This window comes from Physeter macrocephalus, chromosome 21 (genome assembly GCF_002837175.3).
Source record: "Physeter macrocephalus isolate SW-GA chromosome 21, ASM283717v5, whole genome shotgun sequence".
Lineage (NCBI taxonomy): Eukaryota > Metazoa > Chordata > Mammalia > Artiodactyla > Physeteridae > Physeter > Physeter macrocephalus.
In genome coordinates, this window is record NC_041234.1 from 24449601 (window position 1) to 24462773 (window position 13173).

At 37.1% G+C, this 13173-nt stretch overlaps 1 protein-coding gene across 12 annotated transcripts in view; it reads right to left on the reverse strand.

Moving 5' to 3' along the window:
• CASK (calcium/calmodulin dependent serine protein kinase) overlaps positions 1-13173 on the reverse strand; it is a 385648-nt gene that overhangs the window by 29991 nt on the left and 342484 nt on the right. For 4 of the 12 annotated variants that reach the window (XM_028482969.2, XM_028482968.2, XM_007102902.4 and 1 more), the window contains exons 16-20: positions 12013-12098; positions 10867-10935; positions 8172-8240; positions 6738-6773; positions 4893-5089 (exon numbers count right to left, since the gene is read on the reverse strand). In XM_028482969.2, coding sequence (XP_028338770.1) covers positions 4893-5089; positions 6738-6773; positions 8172-8240; positions 10867-10935; positions 12013-12098 — 457 coding nt within the window. The remainder of the gene's footprint in view (positions 1-4892; positions 5090-6737; positions 6774-8171; positions 8241-10866; positions 10936-12012; positions 12099-13173) is intronic. The other 8 variants (XM_028482971.2, XM_007102907.4, XM_007102906.4 and 5 more) reach the window with 3 other exon arrangements.

Here is a 13173-nt window from a genome sequence, read left to right on the forward strand (position 1 = left end):
TAAGGAACCTCCATACTGTTCTCCATAGTGGCTGTATCAATTTACATTCCCACCAGCAGTGCAAGAGGGTTCCCTTTTCTCCACACCCTCTCCAGCATTTATTGTTTCTAGATTTTTTGATGGTGGCCATTCTGATTGGTGTGAGATGATATCTCACTGTAGATTTGATTTGCATTTCTCTAATGATTAATGATGTTGAGCATTCTTTCATGTGTTTGTTGGCAATCTGTATATCTTCTTTCTTTGGAGAAATGTCTATTTAGTTCTTCTGCCCATTTTTGGATTGGGTTTGTTTTTTTATAATTGATTTTTGTACACTGATTTTATATCACCCATCTTGGTAAACTCATATTAATTCTAATTGTTTAGATTCCTTTGAATTTCTACACAGAATCATATCACCTGTTATATATTTTTTCCCTTCCAATAATGTTTGCTGTAGGTTTATTGTAGATACTCTCAATCAGGTTTAAGGACGTTCCCTTCAATTCACAGTTTGTGAGAGTTTTATTCATAAATGGATGTTGAATTTTAAAATCCGCACCTATTGCTATGACCATGTGGATTTTTCTTCTTTAGTGTTAATATGGTGAATAGGTTGATTGGTTTTCCAATGTTGAACCAGCTGTGCATTCTCAGTACAAACTCTACTGGGTCAAGATGTACATCCTTTTTATATATTGCTAGATTCAATTTGCTAATATTTTGCTGAGGATTTTTACATCTGTGCTCATGAGGGATACGGGTCTGTAGTTTTCTTTTGCCTTTACTGAACTTTGGTATTAGGGTAATGCTGGCATCATGAAATGAGCTGGGAAGTGTTCTCTTCTACTTTCTTAAAGAGTCTTTCCTCCATGTCTCTCTCTCTCTTGCTCTTTGAGGGCTTTATTTATATTTATTTCTTTATTTTTGGTTAGGAGAGAGACATTTACTGGGAAATACTGTGAACTCTCATCAACAGCAACAAAGTCAATCTCCATATATTACCTAAGTGGCATACAGAGGAGGCTGATGAAACCTTTGCTTTGGGAATTCTTCCAGTTCAAGCCAATATGTGCTGTCAGTCATAACTACAGCTTCTGTGAGGCACAGGATCTTTGGAAACATAAACAGAACTGAGGAATTTTTGACAGGTTAAAAGAGATGAAATCCTGACCTCGTGAAGCTTACGTTATAGTGTACAGAGTATCTTTTAATAAATGTTTTTCAGCTTAAAAACTATAAGAAAAAGAAATTCCCAGTAAAAATTTGTGGTGTGGCCATATGTGGTGTAATGACAGGAATGATACTGATTTTTACTAGGCACTCAGGAAATGAATGTTATTTCTTTTAGCTCAGTATGTGCAAGGAGACTGTGTTAGAATTTAGGTCAACCTGGAAGGAAATTTCAAACACATGTTTAACATTTTATTGCTGACTTGGATGAGGATCTAGTAGGCAAGGCAAGGGATGATTGATAGATTCAGGGACTCAAATCATATCTATCAGAGGATTAGACTGTTGGGCCTTGTCAAGCAAGATGAGATTTAGCAAGGATAAATAAGGTAAGGTATTTGGGTCCCCCCAAAATTGATTTCTCATCTAGAGGATGTGAAAAATATGACTTGGTAGCAACACATCTGAACAATGCTTCTGGGTCTGGCTGATAGTATTGTTTCCAATCTTTCTCATTAGTATTACATGTCCACCGACATTCTAGAGACCAATTCACTTTTCCAACAAGGGACTCTGCTTTTTCCCCTCAGCTGGGAATGCCTTCCTATACCTCCAGAGTCCTACTGTGGTCTCAAGGAACATACTGCCCAGTGGGCCTCTTCCTCTTCATCCTAGTTAGAATCCCTGTCTCCCTCTACGGTCACTGCAACTTTATTGAGTTCAGTTTTTCTGCAATAAACTGAACATAACATATAAAGTGTAAAATTTCATCAGTTTTGAAACATTATACATCCCATGAAACCATAACTACAATCAAGATAACAAACATTTTCATCACCCCAGGAATTTTCTTATGCCCCTCTGTAATCCCTCCCTTCCTCCTCCAGATCCCCAGGAGACCACTGTCACTGTAGTTTTGCATTTTTTGGAAGTTTATATAATGGAATTATACAGTATATTCTCTTTTTTGCCTGGAAACCCAGCCTAATGATTTTGAGTTTCACCCATATTGTTATGTGTTATCAGGTTCTTTTTATTGCTTAAGAGCATCCTATTGTAGGCATATGCCATCATTTGTTTATCCATTTACCTGCTGATGAAAACTTTAAACAATTTTAGCCATTCTAATAGGCGTGTGGCCACTGAGTTTTTGTTAGTGCATTTTTTGTCCTTGGAAATTCATTTTGGTTCTTTTTCAAATCTGCTATGCCATTAAATTTTTCCCCCCTCTTCTCTGAAGATATTTTTAAAGCTTTTACTGATTTTTAAAAGCCTGCTAATAAGCACAGTTGTTTAAAAACCTTTGTCTCCTAATTCCAATATATGAAGTAGGTTTGAGTTTGTTCCTGGCATCTTTCATTTCTGTCAGGTCTCACTGGTTTCCATGTGCGCCTGCTTATTTTGACTTGCTGGTAACTGCCCTCAAGAAAGTTTACGTGGGGGGTCAGGAGGAGCTCTAGGATGAGGCCTAGGATAAAAGTGTTCTCCTTCAGAGACTTTCATTTGTTTATAACAGATATTTGGAACTATTAGTAAAGGGGAAACCTCACATCAAGTGCATAGCTGGAGTTTCCCTGGCTGTCCCAGGCTATGTGTACCTGGGTGCAAATCCATTCAAGGTGGACCGGTGGCCACAATTTTTTCAGGGGAACTTTGCTTTCCTTTTGCTCTGCTCACCGACAAGGCAGCCTTCTCTACAGTCCCCTGGTGTGGAAGGGCAGTGAGGGGATGCTTATCTGTTTGCTCTTAACCTGGGAGTATAGCCTTTTGCAGATCCTGACAATGCGGGATGAGTCTCCTAACAAACAGATTCTCCTACTTGTACAGGCCTTATTAAGTCTTAACCTTGGTCCTCTGGCAGAGAAGTTTTTAGTAATAGAAATGCCCTCCTGGCAAAACGGACCAATTTGGTACTCTAATTTTTACTGCTCTGATTAATGGCTTTCATATAAAAATTGGTCACTGAGTTCCCCAATACCTTTTCAGCTACTCAGTGCTCTTAAGGTCATTTTCAAAAACATATTCATTTTTTTTTCCAGTGGGAGGATTGATCCAAATAACCTAGTCTACCATTATAGGAAACAGGTAGCAAATCTGCTTTTCCCCCTGCCATTTCTCAGGCTTCCTCCAGAGGACTCAGAGTTCTAGGTACTGGTAAGACATGATTTATACAAATGAGCTGACTAGGGAGAAGAGGTCTGGATTCTACATAATTATTTTCAACAAATGCTCATTAATATATGGCAACATTCAGGAACACATTTTGTAAAACATAAATATCTATCAGTGATAACATAGTAACATCACTATCAAAATGACTTAGAAATCACTTTCCTCTCACTAATGCTTAAACTGTTTTCTGAAGATCAGACTGAAAGACAGCATCAGATGGAAGGCTGCTACTTCCTCTAACTAGGCCTATGTTTCCTCGTGTAAAATGATGGCATCTGAAGTTCTTACCAGCTCTGACATTCTAAATTTAAGAGTAGAGCTGAAAGAAGTGATCAAGCAAAAGAGATTAGCTGAGAAATCCCTTTAATTAGTGAAAAAAAAGGATGAAAAGTTGTACGTGTCTATGAACTCTATGCCTTCGGTCTCTTTCAGCTAGGTTCAAGTATTTTGGACATGAAGTTATCTTTTTTGCCCTGGGTTTCTGATATATATTGCCAAAGTACTGACAAAGGTAAAACTATTGACATTTTTCAAAAAATAGCAAATTGCAACATTAGTAACAGAAATAGATTTTACCAAAATACACAGTAATCCGTGACTCCTCTCAGTTAAAAACATGTCTAAAAACTGTTTGACTTTGACTTTAACCTGCTTTCAAAGCCTAAACTGTCTAACAGACACACATTTTTAAAGACCTGGCAAGGGGGACTTTCCTGGTGGTGCAGTGGTTATGAATCCACCTGCCAATGCAGGGAACATGGGTTCGAGCCCTGGTCTGGGAAGATCCCACATGACTCGGAGCAACTAAGCCCGTGAGCCATAACTACTGAGCCTGCGCTCTAGAGCCTGTGAGCCACAACTACTGAGCCCACGTGCCGCAACTACTGAAGCCCGCGCACCTAGAGCCCGTGCTCCGCAACAAGAGAAGCCACCGCAATGAGAAGCCCGCACACCGCAACGAAGAGCAGCCCCTGCTCGCCACAACTAGAGAAAGCCCGCGCAGCAACGAAGACCCAACGCAGCCAAAAATAAATAAATTTATTAAAAAAAAAAAAAAGACCTGGAAAGGTAAAGAATGAAGCGTCTGACTGTCTTACCCTTCTAATAGTGAAACATTTTCTCTTTAAATACCTGGAATGACCGTGAATCCTGGCATTTGAGTTTTTCACTGGTGGTGGAGTGGAATGGGGGTGGTGAGAGCATGTGGAGGGGCAAGGAGAGGGTACATTTAAAAAAATGCAATAAAAAAGGATGGAAACAGCATATAGGAATAGAGGGCTCTGCTAAGAGACCACGATGTGACCATGACCTGAGGCTAGTCGCTCAGCCTCTCTACAGACGTTCCTCTCCTTATGTGTGAAGCAAAGACCTGACTCTATAAGCAGGAGCTTATTACTTGGTGCTGACAATTTAGAATTCTTGGATGACTAATTTGAACTGTGTTTGGCTAACAGAGCAAGGAATATATTAAACAGGTTTTACCCTATAAAAGAATAAAATATAAAGTTGAAAAATGGATGGCCAGGCTTCATTTTGTAAACTAAAAGAAAACAACAAAAACATACCATTCCTGAAGTTCTGGAGAAGGAATGAGACCCGCAGTTCCATTTTTGGAGTTTTCCAGTTTACCCTGCCACCAATTGTGATCATCCTTACTGATAATCTGGATAATGTCACCAACTCTGAATCGAATGCCAGCTTCTTTGCAGGGGATGAGGTCATCCTTGGCTGGATCATATTCAAATTGTGCTCTTACATAGATCTATAAAACAGGAGTTTGTAAGAAAAAATGCCATGGTGATGTGAAAGAAAACAGTTAGCTCTAACTTAATAACCACACACTAACAAACACTTACTACAATACAAACAGGACATTAGATGGTGAAAGCAAATATGATGCATGGAAATACAACACAAAAAACTGCTACCACTAGAAACAATGTACTACTTTTGGTGTGTACAGGTTCAAGTCTTTGCTCTTTTTATTTGGAGGGAACACTTAAGATACTTGCTTAGTAAAAATAGACTTAATTTCTGCTTTTACTGTAATAGGATAGGCTTAAAATTATAGAGAAGTATGTTTACCATTTTAAAATCTGAATATATTTAGTTGCTGTTATGCATAAGTTGTCATGATCACATGGCAGCCTTTAAACCATGACCACAAGCATTCAGGACAGGTTTCAACCCTAAAGCAGTACATGATACAAAACTAGCAAGAACTCCGTGTTGGTATCTTGCTGTAAAATGCCTACATGACAACTGGCAGTGTGTCTACACACTGCTGATAAGCTTAAATGTAATTCAAACAATTTTTAAAAGCATTTAAAAATAGTTTTATTTTTTAAACAGGATTTAGACTTTGTATTTTACTCTTTTTAGAGAAGAAAAATGAGTTTGAATCCTGGCTTTGCCAGTGTAACACTTGAAATCTGCACAGAGCTTCAAGATATGCATGGTTTAAGGCTCTGAGTTTTATGATGTGTGAATATAACTAGTAAATATTATAAAAGGAAACAGATTAGCATACAAGGGGTTATATGGCACCATTTTATGAATCACTGGATTTCTAAATGATTTAAAATAAGGTGCTAGATATTCAATGTTGCATCACTTATGGATGAGTTCTATTAGGTGCTAGTTTATGCAAATCTTAACTCACAATTTGATATTTTTTAATAGCACCTTTCACAAAAAATACCATAAAAATTCTATCTCTTGAAATTAAAATTGAATATTAATGTTTTAAGTCACTGTAAAACCAACCTGAAGGCTTTGGAACTATTGTGTGATTATTCTGTTTAAGTTTCTTTTCAAAAATCCAGCCTATAAAATTAACAAGTCTCTGCATTTGCACCTAAAATTCATACTCAAAGTGCCAGCAAATTGAAAGTTACTTGCTTGTGTTAGGCAGCACTTAACTTTTCATGTTTGATTAGGCTGTAAAGCCAGGAAGTTTCTGTTCTTTTTTTTTTTTTCATTGTATATGGCTTTTAGAAATACATATGCAGATACAACTTAAGAAAAAGCCTTCAAACTTCAGATAGTTATTGCTTAAAAATGTTCACTGGCTTGTAGTTATTCTTAGAATTCTAAGAATTTTGTAACCTTTAAAAAGTTTTTTCCACCCCAGAGGCAGGCCCATAAGATCCCCAAAGGCTGAATTCTCAACCATCAACACAAAATGATCAGGTTGAAATTACAATAACCATCACAGCTACAAAGATGTTAGGAAAAAAATCTTTATAGAGAATTAGTCATGTGTAATGTGTTAAAATGAAATGGTACAAGCTCTCAATGCTCAAATGTTATGGTCCAAAATGCAGACATTATGGGATGAAAAGGGTTAATAAAGGATTGGCTATTAGCAGCTCAGTTTAGAGAAGTTTCTATAGAGGGTATCTATTCACCTGTCGTCCTTTTGGTTGGGTAGTTGATGGCAAGTCCTGTAGAATAAAGCCAACCCAGGAGAAAAATTTTCATTTACTTTTCAAAGAGTACAAGGTAATTTGTGTGTTCTGTTACAATATGGTTAAAAAATGAGCTAGAATTAAGTTGTAAAGAGATAATATACATTATTCCGTTTCTCAGAAATGTTGAGTTATCAAAAAAAAAAAAAAATCAAACCCAGGCCATTTAGCAGCAAGCTGAAGAAAGCAGGTAAGTTTAAGCAGAGAGAAAATGTGTTCTTAAGAAACAACTCAGCATCTTCAACACAAAAGCCACTGCAAGTGAAATAGCCTATTTAAAAAACCCCCCAAAACTCAAAAGAGCTGTTGCCCTTTTCAACTTAGTCACTGCAACCATTTAGATTTCGAAACATTCAATGGTTGTACGGATTTTCACCATCTTACAGTTATTAAATGTTATAAATGAATTCCTTTGGTAGCCTGTTTTGAAGCTGCAAATAAAAGTCTTAGGAAATTTTCTTCCATAATTTCTCTTATATCATTCCATTTGAGGTGATCTCTAAATTATTTAAAAATTTATCTGATAAAAATGTTGATATATTTTTAAAGGGCAAGTTAATAGTCAGGAAAAAAGTGATACTGCTGTATTATTAGAACTCTAAATATTTTTAACAGCAATATCAGCAACTTAGAGATTTTGTTACCCCAAATATTGCACACCTGCACATATTAAGTGCTCCCATTTGTTTAAATTAAAAACAATTCTTTTTACTTTCCAAAATGGATAGTTCTGAAAAAAAAAGTAAAATTCCAAGTTCAAGTCAAAATATAAAGTACTTTGTGTTAAAGATGTGATAATAGCGTGGCTTAAGTGCAGTTTGAAGCCAGTTCCTTTTGCTGTTTATATCCAGGCAAGGCTTATAATTCACAAAAGTATGTGCACGTACCACAATAACAGAGGGCACACCAATTCGTAAACTTAGATAGCGGAAACTAAAACATGTTGCTGATATCACTCAGAATAGACAACTACAAAGCCCGAGAATACCCAAATGCCTACTCTGCAAAATCCTTACATTTCTTTATTTTTCTCAAATTAAAAAAAAATGTTGAGAAATTTCAAGAAACTTCCATTTACATCCTTTGCATAACTTTGAGCAAAGTCATAAATAGTAGATGGGTGATAGAGAAATATTTTGAGAATGACCAAAGCAGTCTTGAACTACATTTCTTCAAATTTAACTAATGAAAGGCATTTTTCATGAGAAGAAAATGTTGAAAAAGATTTTCCAGGAGTAAACTGCATTGTAGCTGTAGTAGCCTTGTATATCGGCAGAAGACAATATTTCCACTGAACACATGTAACTAGAACACTCATGGCAGGTGGCACCAACAAAATTGTCACACTTTGCTGTGTGGAGCTAGAGTTCTTACCGAAACAGAATTGTTAGTGCTGCTATGACCATTAGCTGGGGACTGTCTGGAAGTGGAGGGGGAATCTCTCTGAAATAAGACACAAGGTTCATTAACACAGAACACCAGCACAGAAACAGATATTCACATCAACAGTTACAACCACAGTCTGACAACCATTTCCTTTGAGGTTTTAGCTCTAAAGGTGCCATACTGACTTACTTGCATGATTTCACAGAAGTATGAAAAAAATTTTTACAGTTTGAAGATTCACATATTGTAAGTGATGACCGTGTCATTCATTAACCATTTCTTTCCTGTCCCTAACATTCTATAACCTTTGCTTTCTTTAAATAAGACCCCGAAGGGTGACTTAATATTAAAATCCTATCAAGTACTGTAAAATGACAAATATTACTGTAAAATTATTGTGCTGAAGATCCCAACTGCCTAATTTTTATTGAAAATTAGGTTTGAAAAGTATTTAATAATCCTTAGGTACCTCGGTATCAAAAATTACTGAATGATGCAATTTGAAGTGAAGTGAATCTCAAAAAAAGACTTCTCATGTTGTAATCACCTTAGAATCTTTCTAGGATAGATATTACTAATAAGGGTAAAAGATAGATATACACCAGAGAAGAAACCTTTATTCTTTTAGATTATTTTAGTGGATTAATTAAAACAATAATCTTGAGCCTCTAAAGATTCTGGCAAAGATCCCAGCAGCCACAGCCACTATACTATGTGACATGCTCAAAATCCTTTCCAGGCTCCACTCCCTTATTGTCCAAATCAACTTTAATGTTAGAAAAAGGAGGGGATGAAAATAAGTATTTAAAAATTTTTGGTTTAGTAGAGTTCTTTGAAACCTTTGAAATGTGCATGTCTGCTCAAAAGACATTTGCTTTTTCTAGAAGACTTAAAGAAAACCTCCGGAACCTGTTAGTCTTTAAATAATGGGATCCCTTAGATGAGTACTGTCAGATGTTAGTGAGCAGAATGATGTCTAGGCGCCACCCCCAGAGACTCATGTCAGTAGGGCCAGGGTGTAGGGGCAGGGGTCCCCTCTTTTACCAACGGCCAGGGGGATGCTGGTGAAGGTGGCCAGAGAGCTTTTCTTTGGGAGGTACTGCTGTAATTGGGAAGAGTCCAACCACAGGCTTGAATTCTGCCAGAGCACAGGAGAGTCAAACAGATTGGGGGTAGAGCTAGGAGGGGAGTACATTTTTTCCTATTCTTCAGAGGTAAAGAAGGTAAGAGAGGGCTCTTCTTACTCGAGAGCACAGCATTTATATGTGTAATTCTGGTCCCACCCCAAAACTAGTTCAACCACTCAAAAACAGAAGAGAAACTTTTAAATAACTAACAGTATTTTCTGGTTAGTGAGCCAAAAAGACAAAAATCAATCGTATTTACTAAATTTCTTCCAAGATGAGAAATGGTATGAGGACCACCTGTGATTTTTAGACTATCGAAATGCTTTACATAAAAATGCATGTGACAGTCTCTCTTTTCCAGTAAGGTTTGTGTACTAGGTAACAAATTTCATAACTATAAATCTTGGAGCAGAAGTAGTTCTATATTTTGTTTTGAAATATAGTACTAATTGAAGTTCCATAAAAAGCCACCGAGAGGAGCTCAAGACCTGAGATAACAGAAACCCCAATTGTCACGGCTCACTAAAAATATACTTGACAAAACTACAAATTCTTATACATATCTTCAATAGGTTTACAAAAAAACATGAAGCCTCTGATTTTTCTTGTGAAATTTACATCACTACTAGAGACTGGAAGAAACATTATAATTTCTCCATCAATTTCTCCTAAGTACAAATTCAATCTTCTAGATGAAATAAGTTGTCTGCCAGTCTTAAATATTAACTGGAGGAAATGTGTACTTCATATTGATGTACACATACTTGGAAGATGCACAAGAAAGAACAAGCTTCAGAAAAAAATATTCAAACGGAATGTGCAATGACCAAAGGATGACACCATTTAGGCCGGCTCATATTTCCAAATATAAAAGGAATAGATTTTTGAATCTCACTAACCAATAGCAAACTGAATAATATAGGTTGGGAAAGCTACAATTTCTAAAGGATAAGCCTACCGTAAGACAGGAACTTTGGGTTTGTATTACTCTAGAAAACTTGTTTACGAATCAGATAACATTCCAATTTAAACAATTTCACAGAAGGTTGCAAAAGCCTATATTCCTCTAATAACGTCAGTTATCAATTTCTCATAGACTTAACATCCATCTAGAGACCTGTCACAATTATTTGAACGACTCTATCTTAACAGAAATAGACCACTTCTCAGATCCGTGGAAAGAAGAACTATCTATGTGATTTCTTAACAAGGGAAGTGAATGTACTTCCTGGAAATATTATTGCAATTATGATCTTTTCTTCCCCCAGAGACTATTTGTTCTTTATTAAGCCTTTGTCATTATTTGGAGCTTCTCTATATGTATTTTGTTTTGATTCCAGCCTGCAGAAAGTTAAAGTGCTGAGGACATGCCCATGGAAGCAGGGCTGAGTAGGTGGATGGGACCTACTCTGTTCCGTTATCTTTGTTGTAAAATTGGTGTGCAGTGATCAACAGCACAGGCAGAAACAATTTCCCAGAAAGCCAAAACATTCAGCCATCAGCAGACAGTTAGTTAAGAACCCAGAGGAGATGGGGTGTTTCATTAGAGCTATTACCTCACAGGACGACGACTGAGTGCGGTAACTTGGCACGATCTTGAAGGTGATACTCCCCCGCATTTCCCGCTGGAGGAAAAAAAAAAAAAGGAGAGCTCTTTTAACAAACAAATGTGGCACACAAAAACGCGCAAGAAAGCACTGAAAATGTGGGGGGTTATTTAATGTAAGTCAGTTGAGAGTGCATGGGCCTAAAATGAAACCGAGTTATAAAAGCAGGAACTGCTCACACTAACAGTGGAGGTTGTTCCTGGGAAAAGCCCTGCAAAGTCAAGGCTGACTGTCCTGGTCATACAGCAATGGTATAACAGACCTCTGATGGTTACCTTTTCATAGACAAGAATACAACTCTAAGTGACATGCCTTTCAAGAATGAATGTAAGTTGAACTGTACAATAGAACAAGTAATTACGTAAGAATTATATTTGGTAGGCTACATTATGATGGTGTACTCCATAAAAATCTGCTCTTTATTTCATAATTTTGGCATTAGTTTTGACTGTAGTTGAGTCTGTGGTGCTTATTTCACCTTTAATAGATATAAGTAACATGGGAGGCTGCTACATTGTGGTGGGAAGGAGGTCCAGGACAAGAGGTCCAAAACATCTCCCTCTGCTCGCCAGGGCCTGTCACTCTGCACCCCCCACCCCGCCCCAATCCAAAGCCTAATTGGAACACAGATTTTGAATACACATGGTAAAAAATGTCCTGGTCTACTATGACTTTCCTTTCCCCTGTGCTGTAGAGAAATCCAATACAGCTGGCTATGACTCAGCTACACAGGAAAGAGGCTTCTGACACTGCTGATGTCAGCAGAGTTGAGGTCAGTGAGAAACTAGTTCACAAGCATGCACAATTGCAAAGGTTTTCTTTAAACATCTGCTCAATAAGAAACAGGAGACAAAGGATTGAAAGGAGAATGTTCAAGCCCACGCTGCTAAAGATGGGCAAAATGTTTCTAAGCTCTGCTGCATGTGAACATTTTCCTAGCTCTCAGTTTTTATGAATGTTGTATAAGTTCAAGTCCACACAAATGATGGTACCAGAGATACTCTGATTATAAAAGAATACCCTTTATTTGTGCATTAATAAATAAGTTAATGAACTGAAAGTCAATCTTAGAAAAAGAGACTTCCATTTACTCACAAGCATTTTTTGCAGCTGTTCCACTGTTTGGTTAGCCACACTGATGCCATTGATTTCTCGAATTTCATCTCCGACATGAAGTGTACCTAAGAAATTACACAGAATTATAAACATGAAATGATATATACTTTTATAATAACAAAATCCAAAGGCAGCAATGTAAGTAATTTAAAAAAATTAAGCTAAATACTGAAGGCCAGTATTTCAGAACCAGGTACAAGTTAGGTTCACATAGTAAACTCACCAAAACAGATACACATAACTTATGGAAGACACAGTTTTGAAAGATGGCTGTAGAAATCTGCTTATTTTTCTGAGAGAGGCAGTGTGTATATAGTGGTTTAAAACTACAACTTCTAGATGCAGCCTGTCTGGGTTCATACCTCTTGCTTCATCACTTATACTAGCTTTAAGATCTTGGGTAACTTACTGAAACTTTCCATGTCTTGGTTTTCACATTTGTAAAATGGAGATGAAAACAGTATCTCATAGGATTGTTATGAGGATTAAATGAGTTTAATACATGTAGAGGGCTTAGAACTGTTCTTGGCACATAGTACCATTTAAGTGTTTGCTGTTATTATCATTATTATCTACCAAATATGATACAAAGGCTGTTGATTTTCAAAGAATTGTGATATAATATCTGTGTAACAACAAGTTTATATTAGACATACTGCAACCTTTTAATAATAACTTGGTAGGCATTTCAGGGTCCTGTAATACTTCAACTAGAAAAAGTGACTGAGAACCAATGCTTAAATAGTGTTATGTAAAATTTTGCTTTCTTATTTATGAATTGTGCACGTTTACTTATTGACCTGACTTCATCATGAAAAGCTCATTGTATCTTTAAGAGGTACACACTAAAATGCATATAAAGAAAATAAGGCGCCTGGTATTTGCTTCAAAGTAATCCAGGGGGGTGGGCAGTAGGGCAAATACAGATGAAACCAGTGTGGCCATGAATTAACAATAATTCTACCTGGCTTAGGGGTGTGTGGGCGATCACTTCACTATTTTTTTTTTTTTTTTTTTTTTTTTTTGCGGTACGCAGGCTTCTCACTGTTGTGGCCTCTCTCGTTGCGGAGCACAGGCACCGGACGCGCAGGCTCAGTGGCCATGGCTCACGGGCCCAGCCGCTCTGCGGCATGTGGGATC